This window comes from Rattus rattus, chromosome 15, assembly GCF_011064425.1.
Source record: "Rattus rattus isolate New Zealand chromosome 15, Rrattus_CSIRO_v1, whole genome shotgun sequence".
NCBI lineage: Eukaryota > Metazoa > Chordata > Mammalia > Rodentia > Muridae > Rattus > Rattus rattus.
In genome coordinates, this window is record NC_046168.1 from 9,780,260 (window position 1) to 9,805,670 (window position 25,411).

The window sequence follows — 25,411 nt, forward strand, 5'->3', positions numbered from 1 at the left end:
AGAGAGAGAGAGAGAGAGAGAGAGAGAGAGAAATGTGTGTAGTACTCTAAGACTCAAAGAGAATAAAATGTACACGGCTAATTATTGCCTTAGGTTAAAATTAACTAGAGTCTTAAAAAAAAAAAAAAAAAAAAAAAAAAACGCGGCTGGGATTGGGCCTCTGCAGCCACCGTTAGGAAACCAGCTTCGGTCTCTTAGCAACGAACGGGCTCTGACAACACCTGAACTGAGGCGAGTGCTGGGAGGGTCTCAGGTGGAGATTTCCCGAGAACTTTGGGACCCTGCCTTCCTTTCATGCCTAAGCCTGTACAAAGTGGTCCCTACAAGGTGGGGACCCTTCGCTAGGGCAGCCGGCTAGGGGCCTTCCCGTACTCCTGGAGAGCGACACTGACGCCATCCAGCCTCCAGCCTCAGTCGAGCGGCTAGGGCTCCCCTTTCTCGCTGTATAAGTCGTATTCTTGCAAAAAGCATACGTAGAAAAGCATAGTGCTTTCCATTTTTATAAATTAATCAAATCTAGTACCAGATTTTGCCACAGGCTGATTTTGGGACGGGGACTCGTGTCGTTGCTGCGGATAGCTGGTCAGGAGATTTGTAAATTGTACCGGAAAACGCCAGGATGGAGGTATCAATGCCCCTGCCTCAGATATATGTAGAAAAAACCCTAGCCCTTATCAAGCCAGATATTGTTGATAAAGAAGAAGAGATACGCGATATTATCTTGAGATCCGGATTCACTATTATACAGGTAACTTCTGGCGTCTCTTTTATTAGTTTTCACTATACTTATATAAATGTAGCCACCTGTTTAGATCCTTAGTAACATTAAATTTACATTTATAAATATAAAGATTATATATAAACTGCGCATGTAAGCACACATGCCTGTAATCTCGGAATCAGATGATGGGAGCAGGTCAGCTCTGTACTGACTTCCAAGTTCAGCCTGGGCTCTGTGAGACCTGTCTCAAAAACACGTTACAAATAACAGACAAGTTTTCACACTTGTAAGGACATAGAATAAGACATAAAAGAAGCATGCTGCCTTTTTCCTCTGCAGGTCAGCTCTAGGGAGAGGCAATGACTTAACTACATTCTTTCTCCTGGGTGTTTCTAACATTCTGGATCATTAAACCAGAATCTACTTATCCCTTCTGAATTATGTGCAGTATTCCTGTGTATACTTTGGTTCCTAGTGTCAGTGGATTTTTTTGGTTTGTTTTTTCTTTTTGTTTTTGTTTTCAAGAAATGGCTTCTCTGTATAGCCCTGGCTGGCTTGGAACTCACTTGTAGACCAGACTGGCCTGGAACTCAAAGAGATCCACATGCCTCTTCCTCCCAGGTGTTGGGATTAAATGTGTGCACCACCACACACAGCAAACATTTAGTGTTTTAAGGTCAATATTTGTTCTGTAGTTGGTAAACAGGGTCAAAGAAGCCAGGCCCCACAGAGGACATCGAGAGCTCAACTTGGACTTCACAGTGAGTCCCAGACCAGCCTGGGGTACGGGGATGCAGGCCTTGGAAGTAGTGACATAGACCTGTGATCCCAACCCTAGACAGGGTAAGATTGGAGGATCCTGAGTTCCCGGCTACCTTGGGCTTCACGGAGTTCTTAAGTCCTCTAGTAGACAAGATCTCTAACTGAAAGACAAACAGATGAGATGGAACTTAGTGTTTGTAATGTTTTCTTTGACTTTCACTTGAACTACAATTCTAAGAGAATAAAACATTATTTTTATTCTTTTAAATGTGTAGACAAGATCTCTAACTTTTAAAATCAAACAGATGAGATGGAACTTAGTGTTTTTAATATTTTCTTTTGACTTTCACTTGAACCAGGGTTCTAAGAGAAATAAAACTGATTATTTTTTTTTTTATTCATTATTTTAAGTCTGTTGTAGCTGTCTTCAGACACACCAGAAGAGGGCATGAGATCTCATTACAGATGGTTGTGAGCCACCATGTGGTTGCTGGGATTTGAACTCAGGACCTCTGGAAGAGCGGACGGTGCTGTTAACCACAGAGCCATCCCTCTAGCCCCTGACTTAAAATTTTTATATAGTATCATATTATCTATTTTTTGCTGAGCAAGCACAGGACATGAGTTTAAATTCCCAGCATCCATGTAAAAGCCAGGTGTGATGGCAGCACCCGGATATAATCTCCGTCTGGGGCGGCAGGGCAGGAGGACCAAGTAGTCTTGCCAACTTGGCCAGCTTGAGGTAGTGGGAGACGCAAAGTGGTGAGCAAGTGCGGCTGGCACCCAATGTGGACTCTGGTTCCACACATGTGGCGCCTGCACCCTCACATGTGTGTGCATATATACACGGACACAGACGTGTGCATGTGTCACCCACAGAGATGACATAGTGGGGAGATTTTGACAGAGTTGAGATGGCACAGGAAATACTCAGGTGAACACAAAGTCTTTAATAAATGTTATGAAATCTGAGTCCTTTTTTTTCTGGGGTAGCTATAAATGGATCTAAATATTTAAAATTTAAACTTCTAGGTGGGGCCAGGGTGTAGCCCAGTGCTGGAGTACAGGCTTAGCAAGCATGGGGCTGTGAGTTCAATCCCTACCACCCCTCTCCACCAAAAATAGTAAATTGTGTTTGTAGCTTCTTCTAGAAGAAAAAATAGATAAACAAACACTTGAGGAAAAAAGATTCTTAAAAATCTAGGTTCTCATCCCAGAGAGATGGCGGAGGCAGGCAGATCTCTGCTCTACATAGTAAGTTCTAGGACAGCCAAGGCTACACAGAGAAACCCTGTCTCAACAAACAAGCAAATAACTCAAGTTCTCAGGTGGATGTGCAGCTCAGCTGGTGGACCGCGTGCCTGGCAAGTATAAACCGTATCTTCCAGCAGTGCAGACCCTGAAGTCCCAGTGCTCAGGAGACTGAAGCAGGAGGACCGGACATTTAATGAGGTTATCCCCAGCTACATAGTGAGTTGGAGGCTAACCTTGGCTACATGAGACTCTGTTTAAAAATCCAAAGTGAACAAAGGAAGTCTCTTGATACGTAGTCCAGGATGTCCTCCAGCACAGGTGACCTCCTGCCTCTCCATGAGAACTCAGATTAAGGTGTTCTCCTGTGTTTTGTTTTCTGAGATGACTTCATTAAGTAGCTCCCATGGCTTCAGTTATTCTGCTGCAGGCTCCTGAGTGCTGGGATTACACACAATGTACCACTCACTATGCCTAGCTTGATTTAAGTGTTACAGGTTTATTTTTAGAAAGGTGAGGGAACTCTGACTTCTGTGCCCTGCACACTGAAGATGTTTAAAGTTATTTATTTATCCCATTTATTTTTGATTTTTCAAGACGGGGTTTTTCTGTGTAGCCCTGGCTGTTCTGGAACCCACTCTGTAGACCAGGCTGGCCTCAAACTCAAAGTACTGGGATTAAAGGTGTGTGTCACCACTGCCTGGCTAAGTCCTTTAAAAAAAATCTCTCTGTCTCTCTCTGTCTCTGTCTGTCTCTGTCTCTCTCTCTGTCTCTGTCTCTCTTTCTCTCTGTCTCTCTCTCTCTCTCTCTCTGTGCCTGTGTGGTGTGGTTGTATGTGAGGATGTGGTTGCTTGTAGTGGTAGGTAGAGTAAATGGATATGTGGATATGTGTGTGTTATGTGGTGTGGTTATATGTTTGGGGAGGTGTGGGGGTGTTTATGTATGTGGTGGTGGTATATAGGTATATGTGTTGTGGTTATGTGTGTGTTGTGTGGTGTGGTTATATGTTTGGGGAGGTGTGGGGGTGTTTATGTATGTGGTGGTGGTATATAGGTATATGTGTTGTGGTTATGTGTGTGTTGTGTGGTTATATGTGTGTATTTGTATGTGTGTGTATTGTGTGTGTGTTTATGTATGTGTGTTTATGTGTGTATACAAGTTACCTCAGGCCCCAGGCCTTACCTCTTTTGTTGTTTGGAACAGGCTCTCTTGTTTGCTACTGCAAAATCGAGGCTAACTGGTCATAGGCCTCTAAGGTGCCTCCCACCTCCAACTACCCTCTCTAGAGGTATACAGGGGTTACAAAGTCACTCTACAATGTTGGCCATTAGGAAAATTCTGGGGATCCAAACCCAGGCCCTGACACTTGAGCTACCAATGCTCCTCTGCTCACTGAGCCATCTTCTAATTCTTTAAGTCCATATTAAAAAACGATCACTGATAAATAGACTTTGTAATTAAGTGGCTTGTGTTTATTATAAATTAAAACTCAAGAGTTTGGCACAGTAGCACACACCTTTAATCCAAGCACTCAGGAGGCAAAGGGAGGTGAATCCCTGTGAGTTCTGGGCCATCCCAGGACTACACAGAGAGACCCAGTCTCAAAACAAGACCATAACAAGCAATTAGCAGATACACAGCAGCAAATGCTAGGCTGGCTGTGGTCTGTGCTGCCGCTGCGACCACAGCCATGTCTTTGTTTTGCTTTAAATTTTTTCCATGAAATTTATACTACATCAGTTGTACCATTTAAATAATTTTTAAGGGACAATGCAGCAGCATTAAATAAACCCACATTGTTTTGTGGCCTTCAACAGTATTCATCTGTATTTTCTCATCTCAAGCTGGAGCCGTGAACATTTTTTTAAGATTTTTTTCTCTTTATTTCATGTGCATTGGTGTTTTGCCTGCATGTATATCTGTGTAAGGTGTCAGATCCCCTGGGACTAGGGTTGCAGACAGTTGTGAGCTGCCATTTGAGTGCTTGGAATTGAACCCCCGTCCTCTGGAGAGCGGTGGATGCTCTTAACCACTGAACCACCTCTCGGCCCGTGACCTTACTTTTAGAAAGGGAGGAAGATGTGTTGTGTGTCCACCTCCTCCAGCCCCCAGTAACCACTGTCTTAGTTTTTAAGTCAAGAAATGTGACTCTCCCGGCTATTTTAGGTCGTTGGAATTGAGGATGTTTTTAAGGTTTGTCTGTTTGGCTTTATTGTGGTAGATTCTTGGACAGCTCTGAAAACTTCTCCCTCTGTCCAGCAGAGGGCAGTAGCTTCTTTGTCGAAAACTATGTGTTCTGTTGCATGTATTTGGTATCGATGTTTCTCAAACTGAATTTCAAACGATTTTTCACCTGATCTCATTTTAAAGCATTTAAAGTAGAATCATTACTTTTTTCAACAACTTTAAACCTGAACTCTAAATGTTTAACATCATGCTGCGGGAGCTAGCACACCTGAGGAAAGGGCGCGTGGCTGCTGGGCATGCAAGGAGCCCCTTTTAGGGAGAGGAAGGCAGGATTACACTGGCAGTCAGCCTGGGCTACATGATAACAGCCTGTCTCCAGACAAACAGACAAGCAGCTTGTGTACCGGACACAGGGAAGTGGGGTGGACTCAAGCAAGGAGTTATGTGAGAGCTAGACTTCTTGGCAATTGGCTGTAGAGTTTATCAGAATATTCCTTTGTGTGGTCTGGGGACTCTTTAGACCCTTTAATACCCTGTCTGGAGGTAAACTAGCGAATAGTGTTCCGGAGACAGGGTCTCTGCCCTAGCCAGCCTGGAACTCACTATGTAGACCAAGGTTGCCTTGACTGCAGGGCGAGTGTGTGAGCGTGTGTGTGTGTGTGTGTGTGTGTGTGTGTGTGTGTGTACATACATGTGTGCAAGAGTGCCAGGAGAGGGCATCGAATTCCCTGTAGCTGGGAGTTACAGGTGTCTGGTGGACATCCTACTTGTCACGTAGGTGCCAAGATTCAAACTCCGGTCCTCGCGATTGCTCAGGAAACACTCTTCAAAAAGATCTTTTCAGCCAGGTGCTGGTGGCACATACCTTTAATTCCAGCACTCAGGAGACAGAGGCTGGCAGATCTCTGTGAGTTCTAGGTCAGCCTGGTCTACAGAGTGAGTTCCAGGATAGCCAGGGCTACACAGAGTAATCCAAAACAAAACAACAACAACAAAAAAACCTTTTTATATTTACGTGTGTGTGTGTGTGTGTGTGTGTGTGTGTGTGTGTGTTGTGGTCTAAAAAATTGAGGGAATCCATTCTTTCTTCCTCCCCTCCTGTTAATTCTGGGGAATGAACTCAGAACCTCAGCCTTGGCCGCAGCCCAGGAATCATTTATTTAAGTGGGATAAATACTTCCTCTGAACACATTTAATCACCATTTACTTTCTGTGTAGTAACGCAAAGATAATTACAGGCATGTGCCACCATGCCTGGCAAGGTATTAATGTCTTAATGAGCTTTTGTCGACTTTGTTTTGTTTACAGAGGCGGAAACTACACCTGAGCCCTGAGCACTGTAGTAACTTTTATGTGGAACAGTATGGGAAAATGTTCTTCCCAAACTTAACAGCTTATATGAGTTCTGGACCTCTTGTTGCTATGATATTAGCTAGACATAATGCCATCTCTTACTGGAAAGAACTTTTGGGACCAGCTAATAGTTTATTAGCCAAGGAGACACACCCGGACAGGTAATTCCCACTGAAAGCGGGTTGAGGGATTGAAGCCTGCCTTAAGGAGAGAAAACAAAAGAAACAAAAAAGCCAGAGCCTACCATCTTCATACGCAGGCCTCCCAGCCTGTGGAAGTTCCTACGTGAACTTCTCTCTGGTGCAGGGCAGTGGATTTGACGTCCTCAACATTGCAAATCTATCTTTTTTTAAAGATTTATTTATTTAATGTATACGAGTACACTGTAGCTGTCTTCAGACACACCAGACCTCATTACAGATGGTTGTGAGCCACCATGTGGTTGCTGGGAATTGAACTCAGGACCTCTGGAAGAGCAGTCGGAACTCTTAACCACTGAGCCATCTCTCCAGCCCTGCAAATCTATCTTAATATCCAGTGCTGTAGAGGGCGGCAGAGAACACCTCACTGACTGCTGGTCAGCCTGGCATTAAACTGCCTCTAAAGAACGAGTTCCTGATTAATTGATTTTGGTTTGTTTGTTTGAGACAGGGCTTCTCTGTGTTGTCCTGGAGCTTGGTCTTTAGACCAGGCTGGCCCCAAACTCACAAAGATTCCCCCTGCCTCCACCTCCGAGTACTGAGGTACCACCCTGCTTTTCTTTATTTGTTTTAATGTTTTTTGAGACTAGTTCTTGCTCTGTAGCCTAAGCTGGCCTATAAGTCACTGTGTAGCCCAGGCTAGCTTTGAGTTTGTGACTATCCTCCTACTTCAGCCACCCCCACCAACCCCCAGTCCCCGAAATGGGTGCTGGGTTATATATAGCACATAGCTATGAAGTCGGATTTGTAAAATTACATTTTATTTATTTATTGCTTGTGGGCATGTGTGTCTTGCACATGTGGAGGTCAGCTACGACTCGTGGGATTTTCTTCTCTTTTCCACCTTATCAGTTCAAGGACAGAATTCAGATCATTAGGCTTGGTGGCAAGTGCTTTTAGCAGCTGAGCAACTCACTGATCCTGAAATAGGATCTTTAATAAGAAAGTAAGACTTTTTAAATTTTGTTTTCCAGAGATGGTGGTACATACATTTAACCTCGGGACTTCAGAGACAGAGGCAGGCAAATTTCTGAGAGTTTTGGGCCAGCCAAGGCTATTGCAACATGAGAACTAGTTTCCAGAAATGAAAGTTATTGCAGTTTTGAATTTATATTTCTTTTCATGTCTCATAAAATACTTCCTTCCCCTAAGGACTGCTTGTTTCCACAGTGGATGCTACTGGCATACAGAAATGTATTTGGCCCTCATCTAAGTAGATAAAAAGCTTAAGATTAAATTAGTGATGAATTGTCTAAAAAAAAATTAGAAAAAAATGCTGGCAAGATGGCTCAGTGGGTAAAGTGAATGCTGCCAAGCAGAAAGAGCTGGATTTGAACTCAGGACCCATGACCTTGAAGGGAAGAACCACTCCCAGAGTAGTCCTCTGACCTCCTCCTGTGCCTCCTCCCTCGAACTCTCTGATGGGAAGGAAGGAAGGCGTTCAGAATGGAGGGACAGTGTCTTTAATTCTCTCTAGCTTAAGGGCGATATACGGCACAGATGAGCTAAGGAATGCACTTCACGGGAGCAACGACTTTGCGGCCTCAGAACGAGAGATTAGGTTCATGTTTCCAGAAGGTGAGTCTGTTGCGCCTGCTTTCTTCACTGCGCCTCTTAAAGTTTATTTTGTATCTTGAAAAAAGTGGCCTGGTTCCATAGTGTAGCGGTTATCACGTCTGCTTTACACGCAGAAGGTCCTGGGTTCGAGCCCCAGTGGAACCACGTGGTGTGCTAGTTACTTTTGGGCTGGAGAGATGGCTCAGTGGTTAAGAGCACTGACTGCTCTTCCAGAGGTCCTGAGTTCAATTCCCAGCAACCACATGGTGGCTCACAACCATCTGTAATTGGATCTGATGCCCTCTTCTGGTGTGTCTGAGGACAGCTACAGTGTACTTGTATATAATAAATAAATCTTAAAAAAAATGGGTGGGGGAGGAGGATGTTTCCCGGAAACATGCTTTGGAATAACATTCGAAATGTATATAAGAAATACTCAAGTTAATAAAAAAAAAAAAATGGCTGGGAAGGAAGATAGAATTTTCCCCCAAACATGCTTTGGTATATTTTCAGGCTTTGAGTCATTAAAACTTGAAGCTAGAAGGGTCTGGGATGCAGCTCCGTTGGTTGTGGGGTTTGCTGAGCTCCTGGGAAGTCCAGGGTTCGAATCCCAGCACTAGATAAAGTAGGGCATGGGGCCAACAAGTCTGTAATCCTAATCTTAACCCTACAGAGTGAGGGCAGGAGGATCAGAAGTTCAAGTGTTGGTCCTATGGGAAGTTGATCTAGGCATCTCCAGACCTTAGCTCACAAGAAATCAAAACAAAAACAACAAACAAAAAAGTCTCTCAGCACCTGGCAGGTGGGTCTCTGCAGGTTCCAGGCCAGCCAGGGCTACATAGAGACCCGTCTCAATACTACAAAGGCTAAAACACGGGCTGGAGGGAAGGCTCAGCAGCTGAGAGCACTGGCTGCTCTTGCAAAGGACCAGAGTTCAGTTCCAAGCACCCACGTGGGCTCACTGCAGTTCCCAACTCTAATTTAGGGACTCCAGCACCCTCTCTGACCCCCCTGGGCACCGAGCATACAGCTGGTGCAGGTACATATATGCAGACAAAACATTCATATACATAAAATAAGTGTTTCTTTAAAAAGCAGTAACAACCAGAAAAACAAACAAAACAAGTCTTGAAGCCAAAAGTAGAAAAGTAAACATCACCTACAGTGTCCCTTGGGAAGCTCTAGAGAGGGACTTTCCTTCCTTCCTTCCTTCCTTCCTTCCTTCCTTCCTTCCTTCCTTCCTTCCTTCCTTCCTTCCTTCCTTCCTTCCTTCCTTCCTTTCTTTCTTTCTTTCTTTCTTTCTTTCTTTCTTTCTTTCTCCTGAACTAGATACATTTAGGATTGCTGGTCTCCGGTTCTGTTGTAATTCTTCCTGATTACCCATGAAGCTTCAGAAACGTGTTGATACTTGGAGGGTGGAGCATAGAAGAGGTAACAAATTAGCAAGTATAGTGCAGGGGGGCGCTCTGTCTCCGCCCCAACCACTGCTCCTTTGTTCTGCACTCAGTAAACTTGTCTTTTTCCAAACAAAACAAGTCATAAATCAATGTGGAAATGATAATTCCACGACCTTTCTCATTTCCTCCAATTTGAAATCATGAAGCTGGTGAGCCTTTAAAAAGCAGACATACAGAGGAACAGTGTGCGGTCTTTACGTACTGGGGGTGGACCTAGGGCTCCGTCCCAGGCAAACCATTGCCAGTGAGCTGCTTAGGCCTCCTTTATTTACCTAGTTATTTTTAAGATTATCCTATTTTTGTTCATGTCTATGTGAATGTATACCACATGCGAGCAGATGGTCTCAGAGGCCAGAAGGCATTGGGCCCCTGGAGTTGGAGTTACAGACAGTTGTGAACCGCTTTATGTGGGTGCTGAGATCTGAATTTGGGGTCCTCTGGAAGAAAAGTTGACCTTAGCCATTGAGCCCCTTCCCCCCCTTTTTTTTTATTTTGAGACAGGCCCGTATGTCTTGGTTGGCCTTGAACTACTGTTCTTCCTTCCTCCACCTCTGAGCACTGGGATTTCAGGCATGTACTGCAGCCTGTTTGTCCAGCCCTCTGCTTTGAGGCAAGGTCTCAATGTGCTATCCACGGGCAAACCTGCTATCCACCTGTGAGCGTGTTTGATTTATCTGGGCCAGCCTCCTGAGCAGCTGCCAGCATTGGTTTGGATTGGCTTCTTCTTTTGTGTGTGTGGGTTATTGTTATTTTGTTTAATTTTAAATTGTATTTATGGGGGCTGGAGAGATGGCTCAGTGGTTAAGAGCACTGACTACTCTTCCTGAGGTCTGGTTAAGAGCACTGACTACTCTTCCTGAGGTCCTGAGTTCAATTCCCAGCAACCACATGGTGGCTCACAACCGTCTGTAATGGGATCCAGCATCCTCTTCTGGTGTGTCTGAAGACAGCTACAGTGTATTTATATACATAAAATAAATAAATATATTTATTTCTCTGTATAATCACAAATTTAGCAAGCACCATGTGTAAATAGTTCCTTAATAAACAGGTACAGTGTAGGCATAACAACTGCTATGACAGCATCCAGATGACCAGGCAGGAAGATCACTGTGGGTTTGATGCTAGCCTAGTGAGTTCTATACCAGCCTGGACTACAGGGAGACCCTATCAGATAGCCAGTAATAATATCAATTATAATACCTTAATAATAAATGTAAAGATGTAAAACTCAGATTTAAAGTTCACATCATGACAGTTATACACTCTTGAAGGCATCCCTTTTCATAGCTGTATAATGTTTAATCACTTATATTTGCTTTTTAGTGAGAACTTCTTTGTATTTGCAGTGATTATCGAACCCATTCCAATTGGACAAGCTGCTAAGGACTATTTGAATTTGTACGTAGCACCAACCCTACTTCAAGGACTCACGGAGCTTTGCAAGCAAAAGCCAGCAGATCCTTATGTAAGATACTTTTTTATTCTCACTGGAGAATACTTACTGTTTGTGGTTTTCATATTTCAAACTGTAAACTTGTTTGTTTGTGAGATAGGGTCTCACTATGTGGTCTTGGCTGTCCTAGGGCTCACTGTGTAGACCAGGCTGGCCTCAAGTGCTCACAGATCTACTTGCCTCTGCCTTCTGAGGGCTGGGACAAGACACCACCATGCCTACTTAATATTTATTCTCTCAGTCTGAAGACTCACAGGTTCTGAGGCTTGCTTGGGTGTTGACTCTGTGGTAACCAAGCAAGACAGTTGAGTGAGACAGTGCCTCAAAATAAAAATTTAAAAAGGCGCAAGGCCCTGGGTTCAGTCCCCAGCTCCGAAGAAAAAAAAGAAAAGAAAAGAAAAAAAAATTTAAAAAGGTAGACTGGTCATTGTGGCCAGTGCCTTTAATCCCAGTACTTGGAAGGTAGGGTCAGGCAGTTCTCTGTGAATTGGAAGTTTGTCTGGTCCACACAGTGAATTTCAGGCCAGTCAAGACTATATAGTGAGACCCAGTACAACCCCCTCAATGGTGTGTGTTGGGGACTGGGGAGGGACAGAATGTAAGTAGAGAATCAGCTCCCAAAAGCTGCCCTCTGACCTCCACAGGTGCACTCTGGCATGTATGCCTTCCCGACAGCACACATGGTGTTAGGGATGTGGTGTGATAGCAGGGCACTTACTGGGCATAGCCAAAGTGGTGAGGGCTTCACTTTGTGGTGGTTTGAAAATGCTTGGCCCAAGGGAAGTGGCACTTTTAGGTGGTGTGGCCTTATTGGGGGAGGTGAGCCTTGTTAGAGGCAGTGCGTCATTGTGGAGTTGGGGCTTTGAGGTCTGATGGTGGTACAGCACTCAGTACTCAGGAGACAGAGGCATGCAGATCTCTGAGTTCAAAGTCAGTTTACAAAGCCAGGACAGGCAGGCTTAGGAAGGAAATCACTGAAAACAGAAAACTTGTGAAGATGTAATAGACAAGGAGGCCAGCCCCGGGCGGCTTGAGACATGTGGCTCTGGCTTTACTGTCAATAATAGATGGGATACTGGGTCAATTGATGCTGGTCAGCTGGTGTTAAGAAATTAGCGGTGATTAAGAAGAAACCAGCATCACTGAGGGGAAATCTTCTGGGAGGTGTTTTGAGAGCACAAGAAGCTGTTTCCACACACAGCCAATGGTGTGCCTTGTGCTGCAGCTGGACTTGGTGATGTGTAAGGATCATCCCAGTGGTACTTACTGGTTTTGAAGGCATGAAGGGGTCATGGAGAGCAGCCGAGGCTGGACACTGTGAGAGGCCAGGAAAGGTGAAGGTGTAGCCTCAGTGGCCCTTGAAAGCCCAGGACTAAATGGGTCACGCAAAGGACTGAGGCTTGGCACCAGGAAGAGAGCTTCCCCCTGGCTGCCTGCAGAAGACAGTCCCCTTCTGCTGCATGCATCCTGCCGTGATAAAAGACGGAAACTGTAAGCCAGCCCCACTTAAATGTTAGCCTTTTTAAGAGTTAGCCGCCTTGGTCATGTTATCTTTTCACAGCAATGAAACCCTAAGACAAGTTTCCAACACAGAAAAATATAAACCTGTGTTTGGCTTATTTCACTGTTTTATTAGCCAGCCAGTAGTGACAAGCATGTGTCACAATCCCATCCCTTCCATGGGTGAATAGTGTCTGTTAGATCGTGTGAGTCCCTGTTTTCAGTTGTGTGTCAGTATATAGGAATGCAGTTACTGGGCTCCTTATTGTTCCTGGAACTACTGCTCAGCCCTGTCAGGAACTACCCAATCTTTTACACAGGTGGCTGTTCCATTCTACCCTCCCATTTGCAGGGTGTGAGGGCTCCAGTTTCTCTTTGCATGGCCATTGGCTTGTTTGTGTCTATTGTTTTACTTGCTCATTAACAGCTGCCCTAGTAGATGTGACAATGGCTGATTTGCATATTCATGATGCTGAGAGCATCCTGCCAGGAGTTTGGAACTCTGAATCCAGGTTCAAGTTCAACATGTGTGGGACACACACACACACACACACACACACACACACACACACACACACACACACACACACACACACTTGCATGCACGCATGTGAGTGAGAGACAGAGGCAGAAAGAGAAACAGGCGCTGGAGAGATGGCTCAGTGGTTAAGAGCACTGACTGCTCTTCCAGAGGTCCTGAGTTCAAATCCAAGCAACCACATGGTGGCTCACAACCATCTGTAATGAGATCTGATGCCCTCTTCTGGTGTGTCTGAAGACAGCTACAGGGTATTTCTATAAATAAAATAGATCTCTTTTAAAAAATGAAGAAAAAAAGAGAGCTGAGGTGGGGGCTGGGGGGTGAGTCCTTTGTAAAGCCGGCTGGCCCTGAACCTAGGCCCCTCCACCTCAGTCTCCCGAGTGCTGGGCTACAGGCAGGAGGAACCGTAGCTGATGTCTGGATGGAGTTCGTTCCTGTGGGATCATTGCCTTCTACGACAAAGACAGGCTCGCCTCTCCCTTGTCCTTTGAGCCATACTTGTTTTACCGTCACAAGTAATAGTTTCAAGGTTTTCTGTTTTGACTTTGGTCATTTATTTAGTATATAGTTTTAGATTCACTGATTTTATATGGATGAGTGTTTTGCCTGCATATATGTCTGTGTACTGTATGCTCTCCTGGTGGCTGGAAAAGTCAGAAGAGGACGTGGGGTTCCTGAAACTGAAGTCAGGGCAGCTGTGAGCAGACATATGGGTGCTGGAGACGGAGCTCAGGCCCCAAGCAAAACCAACGTGTGCTCTAACAGCAGAGCCACCTCTTCAGACACACTCTATTTAATTTTGAAGAAAGGTCTCTTTCTGTAGCCCAAGCTGTCTTAAACCCTTTATAGAAAAAAAATTCATTTTTTTCTTTGCTTCTTTACAGTGTCCAGGGGCTGTGTCTTTGGAGGGCAGATGGTGTGAGTTCCCCTGGAGCTAGAGGTACAGGTGGCTATGCACTGCCTGACGTGGGTGCTGGGAGCTGAACTCAGGTTTCCTGGGAGAGCAGGACACACGCCATCGCCCTAGCCCAGCGCTTAGGTCTTGGTTCTCCTACTTTACCTTCCTTGCCTTGCTCGGCCTGCCTTTCCTTTCCTTTTCAGGCACGATATTGCTATGTAGCACAGGCTGGCCTTGGACTTTGCTATATAGCCCAGGCTGGCTCAAACTTGTTATTCTCCTGCCTCTAGACCTCCCTCATCCCCTAGTGCTGGGATTACAGGAGTGAGCCACCACACCTGGATTCCATTTTCTTATTCTTTGTATTAGCATGGAGTAGTTATACATAATGAGATATTATGACATTTTCTTACATGTACACAATATGGGGTGGTTTGTTTTGCTTGTTGGGGGTTTTGTTTGTCTGTGGGCAGGGGACAGGGCTTCTCTATGAATTCAGGGCTGGCCTTGAATGTTGGTTTTTAGACGAGGTCTCTGCCCAGCCCTAGCTGGCCTACAGTAGAAAATGTGTCTGATCACAAATGTGTGCGCATCCCTCTGACCCACTCCTGCCCACCCCTTTCCTCTTTCCAGTTAACCCCTGTGCTGCTGGCCTGGCATGTCTTTCTGTTTCTTTTGTCTGACTGAGTTTCTCTAGGGCTGTTTACAGCAGCACTGGTGAGGGTTAGCTTAAATGAGCAAGGGTACCTCCCTCACCCATGGCTGCAGCACTGAAGACACTGTGACTCCCTCTCCATCAGCCATTACCTTCCTGAGAATCCCTAGAAAGGGTGAGCCCCGTGTGCCTTTCACCCTCCATTAAAGTTTCTTTCTCTCTCTCTTTTTTAATTTTGTTTGTTTTTCTGGACTCTGGGAGTTGAACTCAGGACCTCTGGAAGAGCGGCCAGTATGTTTAACTGCCGAGCCCTGTCTCCAGCCCCAACATTTTTTATAACAATTACATATTTATTACTTACTCATTGTGTGTACCACAGCACACACAGGAGGTTGGAGGTCCCTCTCCTGCTGTGGGGTCCTCAGAATCTGATCTCCAGGCTTGGTGGCCGGAACCTTTACTTGCTGGGCCACTTGTCTAGCCCTCCGCCTTCTACCAAGATTGCTTGTTTGTTTGTTTGTTTGTTTTGTGAGAGAGGATTCCCTGCATCCTGAGGTGGTGTAGACGAGCTGTGTAGCCAAGGATGACTTTAACCTCAGACCTTCCTGCCTCTAGGTCCGAAAGGCTGGGATTGCATATGGGCGCCAGTTTACCAGGTGCTGAGATCAAGTCCAAGGCTTTGTATTTAATAGGCAAGCATTCCACTAGCTAGCCAATCCCCAGACCCTATCTCTTTATTTTTAAAAAGTATGTAGTTACATTTATTTATTTTGTTTTGTGTGTGTGTGTGTGTGTGTGTGTGTGTGTGTGTCTGTTTGTCTGTCTGTCTCTCTGGAGGACCTTTATTTTTATTCTTTGGCTTCTATGTTTGTTTTCAAGACAGGGTTTCTCTGTGTAGCCCTGGCTATCCTAGAACTCACTCTGTAGACCAGGCTAGCCTTGGACTCAAAGATCCTCCTGCTGTTCTGAGATCAAAGGTGTGTGCCACCACTGTCCAGCTGTTTCATACGTTTCTTATTGACACTGTTCAGGTTGGCCACACAACCTAAAAGGCTTGAGGTGTGTGTGTGTGTGTGTGTGAGGGTGTGTGTGTGTGAGTGTACATGTTTGCATGTGTGTGAGTGTGTGTGTGTGTTTGCATGTGTGTGAGTGTGTGTGTGAGTGTGTGTGTGTGTGTGTGTGTGTGTGTGTGTGTGTGTGTGTGTGTGTGTGTGTGTGGTTGCTGCAGTCTCTACATTGCTACAGTTCTAATGACTTAATGCCCCACTCCCCCATGGCTCTCTTTGCTGTTTCCTCCTGCTTTAGTTCAACTTCTACACTGGGCTTGTTATGGGGTTGGCTTAGATCCAACACAACTCAAGCATCAGGTCAGACAGAAATCAAAAATACATTGTGCCCAAGCTGTGATCCATCAGGCATGCAGAACAGACTTAGGAGCTGAACTTCAACACCTCCATCCCACCTGCACCCCCACCTTGAGGGCACCTTTAACCTCGGCACTAGGAAGCAGAGGCAGTTGGAACTCTAGGAGTTCAAGGCCAGCCTGATCTACACAGCAAGTTCCAGATAGCCTTGGCTGTGAGACCCTGTCTTAAAAAAAATTTTTTTAAGCATTTTGAAATTTTCAGTTGCTATGTTCATTGTACATCAAAAGGAAATATTGAGATGTTTATTAACTTTAGTTTGTCTTTTTCCACAGATCTGGCTTGCTGATTGGCTGGTGAAAAATAATCCCAACAAACCTAAACTTTCTCATTTCCCTCTAACAGAAGAGCCGTAGTCCACCCTGAGAGCGAGTGTAGGCTACTTCCGTGTAAGCAGCTGTGCACCCAAGGTCTTCACATTAAAAACCGTGTGTCTCTGTGTGGGTTTGTGCTTGCCTGTGAGTACCAGAGCCTGAGAAGCCGGGGGCACTGGGCTCCATGCAGCTGGACTTACAGTTTGTAAGTCACCTGACAGGCGTTTTGGGGGCCATACTTAGGTCTTCTCAAGAGTGTATACATTCAGGGCTGGAGAGATAGCTCAGAGGTTAAGAGCACTGACTGCTCTTCCAGAGGTCCTGAGTTCAATTCCCAGCCACATGGTGACTCACAACCATCTGTAATCAGACCTGTGCCCTCTTCTGGCCTTCAGGTGTACATGCAGGCACAAAGCTGTATGATGTATACATAATAAATAAATGTTTTTTTTTTTTTTAAAAAAAAAAGAGTGTATACATTCTTTGATTCTAAGCCATTAATGGATTAGTTTTTGTTTTTCAAGACAGGGTTTCTGTGAGTAGCCCTAGCTGTCCTGGAACTCATTCTGTAGACCAGGCTTGTCTCAGACTCAGAGATCTGCCTGCCTCTGCCTCCTGAGTGCTGGGATTAATGGCATGTGCCACCACTGCACTAGTATAGGACTTTAAACCCAGTACCCAAAAGATAGAGGAAGGTATATTTCTGTGAGTCTGAGGCCAGCCTGGTCCACAGAGTGAAATGCTCTTTTCTTCTTCTTCATGTTATTATTATTAGTTTTATTGTGCAGCTCTGCTCATGGGACCTAGGGCTTTGTCCATGGTTCCTGATGTGTTTATAAAAAGATAACAAGAGGGGGATATGTTCTGTGGAGGTGTAGTCGGGCATGGGGAAAGGGGGAGCCTCTGTGGGCCATGCCGAGGCTTCCCTTCTCCCAGAGGGACCAGCCATGCAATGGTATAGCATAGAAAGAACAGAGTTTATTCAGGGCATGGAGAGGGGAGTCAAGAGGGTAGTAGAGGTGGAGAGGAGAGGAGAGAGAGAGAGAGAGAGAGAGAGAGAGAGAGAGAGAGGGGGGGGATGGGGAGAGCAGGAGCAAGGGGAGTGAGGAGGGCGAGTGCCCTTCATACAATGTAGGCACACCTGTCTGCTGCCAGGTGACTGCGGGGGCAGAGCATACCTCGCTGTTGCCAGGTAACTGGGGTGGAGCTTAGACAGAATGCTAACATTCCCCTGTTTTGGTTAAATTAAAGAAAAAAAATTAGAAAGAGGTGATGGTGAAGCAGGAATAGGGTTGTCATGATTTCTCACTACTTCCTGCTTGCTTTGGGTGACTTGTCTCTAGGTTTCCTAGAAGAGAGAATATGGGGGTGTTTGTCCAGGGTCTGTGGGGCCATCTGAGGATGGGTCAGAGGGAACAGGTCCAATAGAAGCGTCTGTGTGAGAGGAGTTGGAGCGTCTGGAGGTCGCCTCTCTGGAGCTGTCTGAGCTGTAAGCGCCTGACAAGATGACAGCTTATACTGAAGGCAGAGAACAAGACTGGGTGTGCTTGGGAGAAAGACATTTCTTTCATAGACCTGTATTTGAAACCCAGAGGAATCCCACCGTCTGGAATAGGTGGTAAGTGGGAGCTTTGGGCAGATGTACTTATCTGGGTGCAGTCTGGTCCATGAGGGGAAGTCTGAGTGGGTTTCCTTTAGCTTATAAATTTACAGAAGAGATAAGTAACAACATGAGGTAATACCATGAACAAACATTCTTTAAGATGAGCTTTTTGTGGAACAGAAGGAACAAGAATTTGTGATTATACAGTTGGATCATATAGTGGAGTGTTTCATTAGAGTTAGGCAATTTATAAGAACTCGAATAATGTCAGGACAGTGGTATAGCAAGAAGAGGAAATATGAGGCATTTAATCAATGGTTTAGGTAAGGAAGGAACCAACTACATCTGTGAAAGCTTACATCTGAACTAGTCACTAGAGACCAGTTTAGGTAAGAAGTTAGGTCTGTTCCCTCGGTGTCAAGCTATAGTTAGCTGTCAACGTAGTCAGAAAAATAAACCATAATCTAGCAGTCATAATTATTTAAAATGTGACAGAGTTCACTTATAGTCCAAACAGTTCTCTATGGTCTTTGTGGTCTCCATGGCAACTTGGGTGGAGTCGGTCTGGCTTTCAAGCCCAGAAGCCTGAGGACTTTTTTTCCTCTATGGAATGGATACATGTGAGGCGAGAAATGGCTTACCTTGATTTAGATAAGTCATTTGACTCTGCCGGTCTCCAGTTTTGTCCACTGTGTTTCTCAGTGGTTATCATATCCCAATCCAGGCAGCCTCTTGAAGCTGAGTCCATATCTTCTGAGACCTTGTGGGGTAACCTTTAAAAGCTTCAAGAGATTCTATCTGCCATAAAGTTAAATATATTAATAATTAGATTTCTGACAAGATTGAGAGCTTTATCGATTGGTAATATCTGAATAGAGCTCACCATAATTTAAGGGCAGTCAAAAATCATTATCAAGACAGGATAGAAATGAAAATCTTAAGTAACTTTGATAGGTTGCATAGTATTAAAAAACGCATTTTGTATTAATAGAGAAACACTTGGCTTAGAGTTGGTGTGGCCCAGAGTGGAAAGAATCAGAGCTCTGACAGCTGTGCTGTGAGACTGTGACAGGGTGGATTCAGGCCTGTGACACGAACTGAGCAGGCAGACAAGCCTTGGGAGGAGAGAGGGACAGGCGTGCACAGCCTGCAGCCTGAAGAGCACAGATCTCTAGGAACCGAGTTACCATGTGAGTGCCTCAGGAAGCACAGCACCGACCAACAACTGAACAGCGGAAGTGACAAGTGACAGAGGCAGCGGCAGCAGTGGTGATGGTGTCAAGGGGGTGGAGCGGTCTGTGGTGCACCGCTTAGACCTAGGCAGTTTCCTCCTGGCAGCTGAAAGACACGGAAGACACGGACCAGTGCTTCGGGCTGCGGGCAGTTTGCCCCGCGCAGGAAGGGAAGCACCCAAAAGTAGCTTGGTCCCAGCAATGCGTGCGTGGACGCACACACACACACACACACACACACACACACACACACACACACACACACACACACACACACACACACGTGTGCCTGTGTGAACAAGCACAGGCAGATAGTCAAGCGAGTAATGACTTCTCAGACAGGGCGAAAGCTGCTTTTCTCCAGGCTGCAGTGGGCCCAAACAGGACATCCAAAAGCAACTACGATAGTACTCAGAGTGGTCAACGAAGGCAGCGGCGAAGGGGCAGCAGATAGGGGCGGACAGGGCCAAAGCTGCTTTTCCGGCGGCTGCGAGCTGTGCAGGCAGGCAGGGTCCAGTAGCAGCATAGGCGGGCAGAGCTCAGGAGCCCCTCATGAGAGCGTGCAAGAGTAGGGGCGGCAGGTGGCCCTGTGCATGGGAAAGCAAGTCTCACGGAGTCCCTGGCAAGACGCAAGGGGCGGGGCCAGACCCGCTTTTCACGCAGCAAACCAAGAGCAGATCTAACAAGCGATTGGGAGAAGGGGAGGGAGGGGGAAGGTAGCAAACAGTCCCTGGCAGGAGGCAGGACCAGTCCTGTTTTTTCGTGCAGCAAACTAGCGGCTGCAGCAGCCACAATGGCAGGCTGGAGCAAGGGAATGAGGGAGGGGGGAGCCTACGCTGTGGACTAGCAAGAGAGTTGTTTTATAGTACCAGTTTAGTGGCTATGTAGAGAGATTGATTTCTGTTTACTGTGAATTAGGCCGAGACATCCCAGTAAATAGGGACGGGACCGGGCGATGAAGACAGACCTATGGATGGGAGAATAGGAGCCGGTGCTCCTGAGCTAGAGAGCAGTTTACCCAGGCCCGGCCTGGCATTTTCAGCACTGAGAAAGAAACTGTCTCAAAAGGAGAGAGGAAAATCTCACCCAAGGGAAAAGTCTAGAACGAGAGTGAGTGAAACGCTCCATCCTCAAGGACAGCTCCAAGCTCAAGAACCCTCCCCGGGACCATGGGGAGGTTTACTCTGATCAGTGGGGGAAGAGGGCTTACCAGGTCTCTGAGTTTGGGCTAGCGAGCTTGGATCTGCATGTGATAGCAGTGGGGGGCGGGGTGGCAAACCTGTGGAGGTTCTAAATCCGAGTCACGACACATATGATGTGTTTATAAAAAGATAAAGAGGGGTATGTTTTCTATGGAGGTGTAGTCAGGTGTGGGGGAAGAGGGCGCCTCCACGGGCCCATGCTGAGGCATCCCTTCCCCCTGAGGGACCAGCCACACGACAGTATATTGCAGAATAGAATCTATTCCGGGTATGGGACAGAATGCTAACAGTTCCTAAAGCTCTTTCTCCCCAGGAGCTAGTTCTTCTTTACTCTTTAGACCCCGTCTAAGTTGTCCAGAGCAGCCTTGAACTGACGACCCTCCTGCCACAGCCTGGATCACACCATGGATCAGCCTGAATTGAAATTATCAAATACATTTGAGACCTTGCACCCAATGTCCTGACCCTGCTCGTTCGCAGTCAGCTCCCTGTAGGAACTATTTAGATTGATCTTTGATTCGGACTTGGCCCAGGTCTCAGCTGCTATTTCTGCCACCTCAGTTGTTCTCTGCTCTTTCTTCTGTTGATTCCCTCACCATTAGCAACATCTGAGTTTACTCTGTGCCTCTGACTTAGACTTTACAGTGTCTTTGAAAAATCTGAAACCAGGGACTTTCAGACCTACAGAAGAGCTGGCTTCTACAGTGGCGTCCACTGGTTTCTGGCAGTTTCAAATTCAGACTGGGGACTGCTGACTGCACCAAAGACAAGTCTGCAGAAGACCTCCGCTCGGGCAGGCTCCTTCCCTATTAACTGGTCCACTGACCCTCCTGGAACAGAAGCCTGGACTTCTGCCTTCCCCTTCTCATCCACATCAAAGGCTGAAGACGCTGCTGACTGATTGATGCCTTTTGTTCCCAGACCAAATTGTTTTTTATAGCCCACCCCCTGCCACTGCCATCCGCTCCAAGGGGAGTCCCATCTCCAGGGTTCCTGAGCAGCAGCTGCTGTTGGAGCACACACAGGAGGAGGAGGGGGAGGGGAGGGAGGGAGGAGGAGGGGAAGGAGGAGGGAAGAGGGGAGGGGGAGGAGAAGGAAGAGGAGGAGGAGGAAGAGAAGGAAGGAGGAGGAAGAGAAGGAGGAAGAAGAGGAAGAAGAGGGATGAGGAACTGGTGGAGGTGGAGAGAGGAAGAGGAGGAGAAAGAGGAGGAGGCGGAGGAGGAGGAAGAAGAGGGAGCAGCTAGCAGACAGGCGGCAGCTAATCCAGCGACAGCCCCAGCACAGGAATCGTATAAACCACCATTTCTCCCTGGCTTGCCTCACCAGCAATTCAGGACTGAGGTGGGGACTGCTGCTCCAGAGTCCAGCTTCCTTCAGGCTCAAAGTTCCCATCTCCTTCCCGTCTGCTTTCTCAAAGCAGCTGTGCTCCGTGAGCCGGAGCATCATCACCTCACGTGGCCTTACAGGTGGGAAGAGGACAACGGGAGAAAAGGATCCAGAACAGCTTCATGACAGCAAACTGGGACGATGACATGAAGAGAGAGAGCTCCTCAAAAGTACGAACGAGCAATGGCAGGTTGCCCTGAGCTAATTTCCGAGTCCTTTGTCGATCACTGCCAAGGTTCACCTTTTCCATTTTGAGACAGCATCATGTAGATTACTTAATTAGTGTTCTCTATTGCTCTGCTAGGAGCTCATTACTTCTTAGCATAATCATGGAATGCAGATGACTAAGTGGTTTTATTTGAATAAGCATCCTGGGCTGACAAGATGGCTCAAGGGGTAAAGACACTTGCAGCCAAACCTGATGGCCTGAGTTTGATCCCTGGGACTCATGGTGGCAGGAGAGAACCAACCAACTTCCTCAAGCTACCCTGACACACAGACACACACAGACACACAGACACACAGACACACAGACACAGACACACACACAGACACACATAGACATGGACACACAGACAGACACACGGACACACAGACACACACACAGACACACACAGAGAGATACACACAGACAGACACACACAGACACACAGACACACACAGACACACACAGAGAGACACACAGACAGACACACAGACACACAGACAGACACAGACACTCACAGACACACACAGACACACACACACACGCACACTCACACACACACACACACACACACACACACGTAGACACACACACACACACACACAGACAAAAACACACACAGACATACACACAGACACACAGACACACATAGACATGGACACACAGGCAGACACACGGACACACAGACACACACAGACACACAGACACACAGACACACACAGACACACACACAGACACACATAGACATGGACACACAGACAGACACACGGACACACAGACACACACACAGACACACACAGAGAGATACACACAGACACACACACAGACACACAGACACACACACAGACACACACAGAGAGATACACACAGACAGACACACACAGACACACACACAGACACACAGACACTCACAGACACACACACAGACACACACAGACACTCACAGACACACACACAGACACACACACACACACACACACACACACACACACACACACACACACACAGACACACACAGACATACACACAGACACACAGACACACATAGACATGGACACACAGGCAGACACACGGACACACGACACACACAGACACACAGAGAGATACACACACACAGACACACACACACAGACACACACATGGACACACACAGACACACGGACACACACACACATAGACACACACAGACACACACACACACAGACAGACACACACACAGATACACACACACAGATACACACACACAGATACACACATACAGACACACACACACACACAGACACACAGATACACACACACACACACACACACACACACACAGAGGCGGAACCTTTGGAAATGAGCACCCTCTCTTTTGTGCTGCGGGCCTTTGAGTCAGCCACGCTGCTGCCCCATCCACAGACTGGACACCCTCTAAGCCAGCTGCCCTAGACTCTCGAACATCAGGGTTCCTCAGCCCAGTTACAGTGTGGTTGTTACAAGGATCCCAGACTCTAGTTTATTTTAGCTTGACCTGTGTTCACTTTTACAGATATGGGCTCAATATACAAAGAGCAAACTGTATTCATTCTTTCACGCCTTTCAAGGGTGGTTTTAAAAAAACCTACATTGGGGACTGGGGATTTAGCTCAGTGGTAGAGCGTTTGCCTAGCAAACGCAAGGCCCTGGGTTCGGTCCCCAGCTCCGAAAAATAGAAAAAACAAAACAAAACAAAACCTACACTGGAGAGAACACAGGGTATGTCCCAAATGAAGTCAGGTCATAGCATTAAGATCGTTATCCCATCAGTGAACTCACACTATTGTCCACCTTACAAAATGGATGCAGGAGCCCTGTGTCTTCTTATAGATTCGCGAATTGATTGCTCTAAGCCCTGGGCGCCTACCTGTTTGATCTGGGGTTTTGATGGAGTCCAAGCCTTTTCTCTGTTCGGATGGCATCTTAGGTATCCTGGCTACTCCTTCTGCCTTAGCCTCTTGAATGCTGGAATTCTGGGCGTGAGCCACCACACGCAGCTACATTCTCTCCTTCCCTTTAACGTTGATTCAGTGTGGGTGGTGTGCAAATGTCACAGTGCTATAGAAGTCAGCGGGCTATGCGGAATTAGCTCTCTCCTTCTCTCATGTGGCTTCTGGGAGCCCTCAAGTCTTCAGGCTTGGTAGCAGACACCCTCACCCTCTGACCATCTGTCTCACCAACCCGTTTTCTTTTTTTTTTTTTTTTTTTTTTTTTTTTTTTTTGGAGCTGGGGACCGAACCCAGGGCCTTGTGCTTGCTAGGCAAGCGCTCTACCACTGAGCTAAATCCTAACCCCCGTTTTCATTTTTTATTTTCTTATTTATTTATAAATTTATTTATAAGTTTGTTTATCTCACCTTTTCTCTACTCCTTTTCTCTTCTTTTCCTTCCTTCCTCTCTCTCTCCTTCCCTCTCCTTTTAGAGACAGTGTCTCATGTATCCCAGCACCTCCCAGACTCCACCTGCAGCAGACGATAACCTTGAGCTCCTGATTCTCCCCCTCTGAATGCTGGCATTACAGGAGTGCAGCAGTACCTCTAGGTTATGTGGTGCTAGGTGTCAAGCCCAGGGCCTCCTGCATGCTGTGTACATCCCAGCCCCACCATGGCCTCTACACAGTTGCTGCAAGGCTGTGGAAGAAGCATATCAGAGAGCAGAGGCATTAAAGACCATGTATATAGCTCAGGGATACAGCTCAGTTGGTAGTTTTCCCAGCAAGCATCAGGCACTGGGTTCAGTACAGTACCACATAAAGCTGAGCATGGTGTCATGCCTGGGAGGGAAAGGCAAAAAGGCCCAGCCGTTCAAGATCATTATCTCCTTAGTTACATATCAGTTCCGGCCTCAGAGGGTAAGAGCCCTGACTGCTCTTCCAGAGGTCCTGAGTTCAATTCCCAGCAACCACATGGTGGCTCACAACCATCAGTAATGGGATCTGATGCCCTCTTCTGGTGTGTCTGAAGACAGCTACAGTGTACTTACATACATAAAATAAAATAAGGACTTTAAAAAACAGGTACATAGTCAAGTTCCAGGCCAACCTGAGACTCAGGAGAGCCTGTTTTAAAATAACAAGATAAAAAGCATCCAGATGTGTCTCTTAGGGGACTCAGATTGAGTGGTGTCCTAGTTAGGGTTACTATTGCTGTGACAAAGCAACTCTGGAGGAAAGAGTTTACCTCAGCTTACACTTCCATCACCGAGGGGAGTCACACAGGGCAGGAACCTGGTCAGGAGCTGATGCAGAGGCTGGGGGGTGGGGGAGAGCTGCTGATGGCTTGCTCAGCCTGCCTGCCTTCCGTCCTTCTTTCCTTCCTTCCGTCCTTCCTTCCGTCCTTTTTTCCTTCCTTCCTTCCCTCCTTCTGTCCTTTCTTTTTCTTCCTCTTCCTCCTCCCCCTCCCTCCTTTTTATTGTTTTGAGACAGAGTCTTACTATGTAACCCTGGCTATCCTGGAACTCACCCTGGAGACCAGGCTGGCCTTGAACTCAC

The 25,411-nt window shown here is 46.5% G+C and overlaps 1 protein-coding gene and 1 non-coding gene across 3 annotated transcripts; both read left to right on the forward strand.

The window, feature by feature from the left end:
• Nucleotides 1-155: 155 nt before the first annotated feature.
• Nme5 (NME/NM23 family member 5) lies at nucleotides 156-16,401 on the forward strand. Of its 2 annotated transcripts, XM_032886041.1 has the most exons (5): nucleotides 162-748; nucleotides 6,230-6,435; nucleotides 7,952-8,052; nucleotides 10,838-10,956; nucleotides 16,238-16,401. In XM_032886041.1, exons 1-5 carry the CDS (start codon nucleotides 620-622, stop codon nucleotides 16,316-16,318), a joined length of 636 nt encoding a protein of 211 aa, XP_032741932.1. In that variant the 5' UTR covers nucleotides 162-619; the 3' UTR covers nucleotides 16,319-16,401. The 2 variants fall into 2 exon arrangements, with proteins under 2 accessions (XP_032741933.1, XP_032741932.1); XM_032886042.1 differs by lacking the exon at nucleotides 10,838-10,956 and having other exon boundaries at nucleotides 156-748.
• Nucleotides 8,124-8,196, forward strand: Trnav-uac. Its single transcript has one exon. It is a non-coding gene; the product is annotated as a tRNA-Val (tRNA).
• Nucleotides 16,402-25,411: the final 9,010 nt, after the last annotated feature.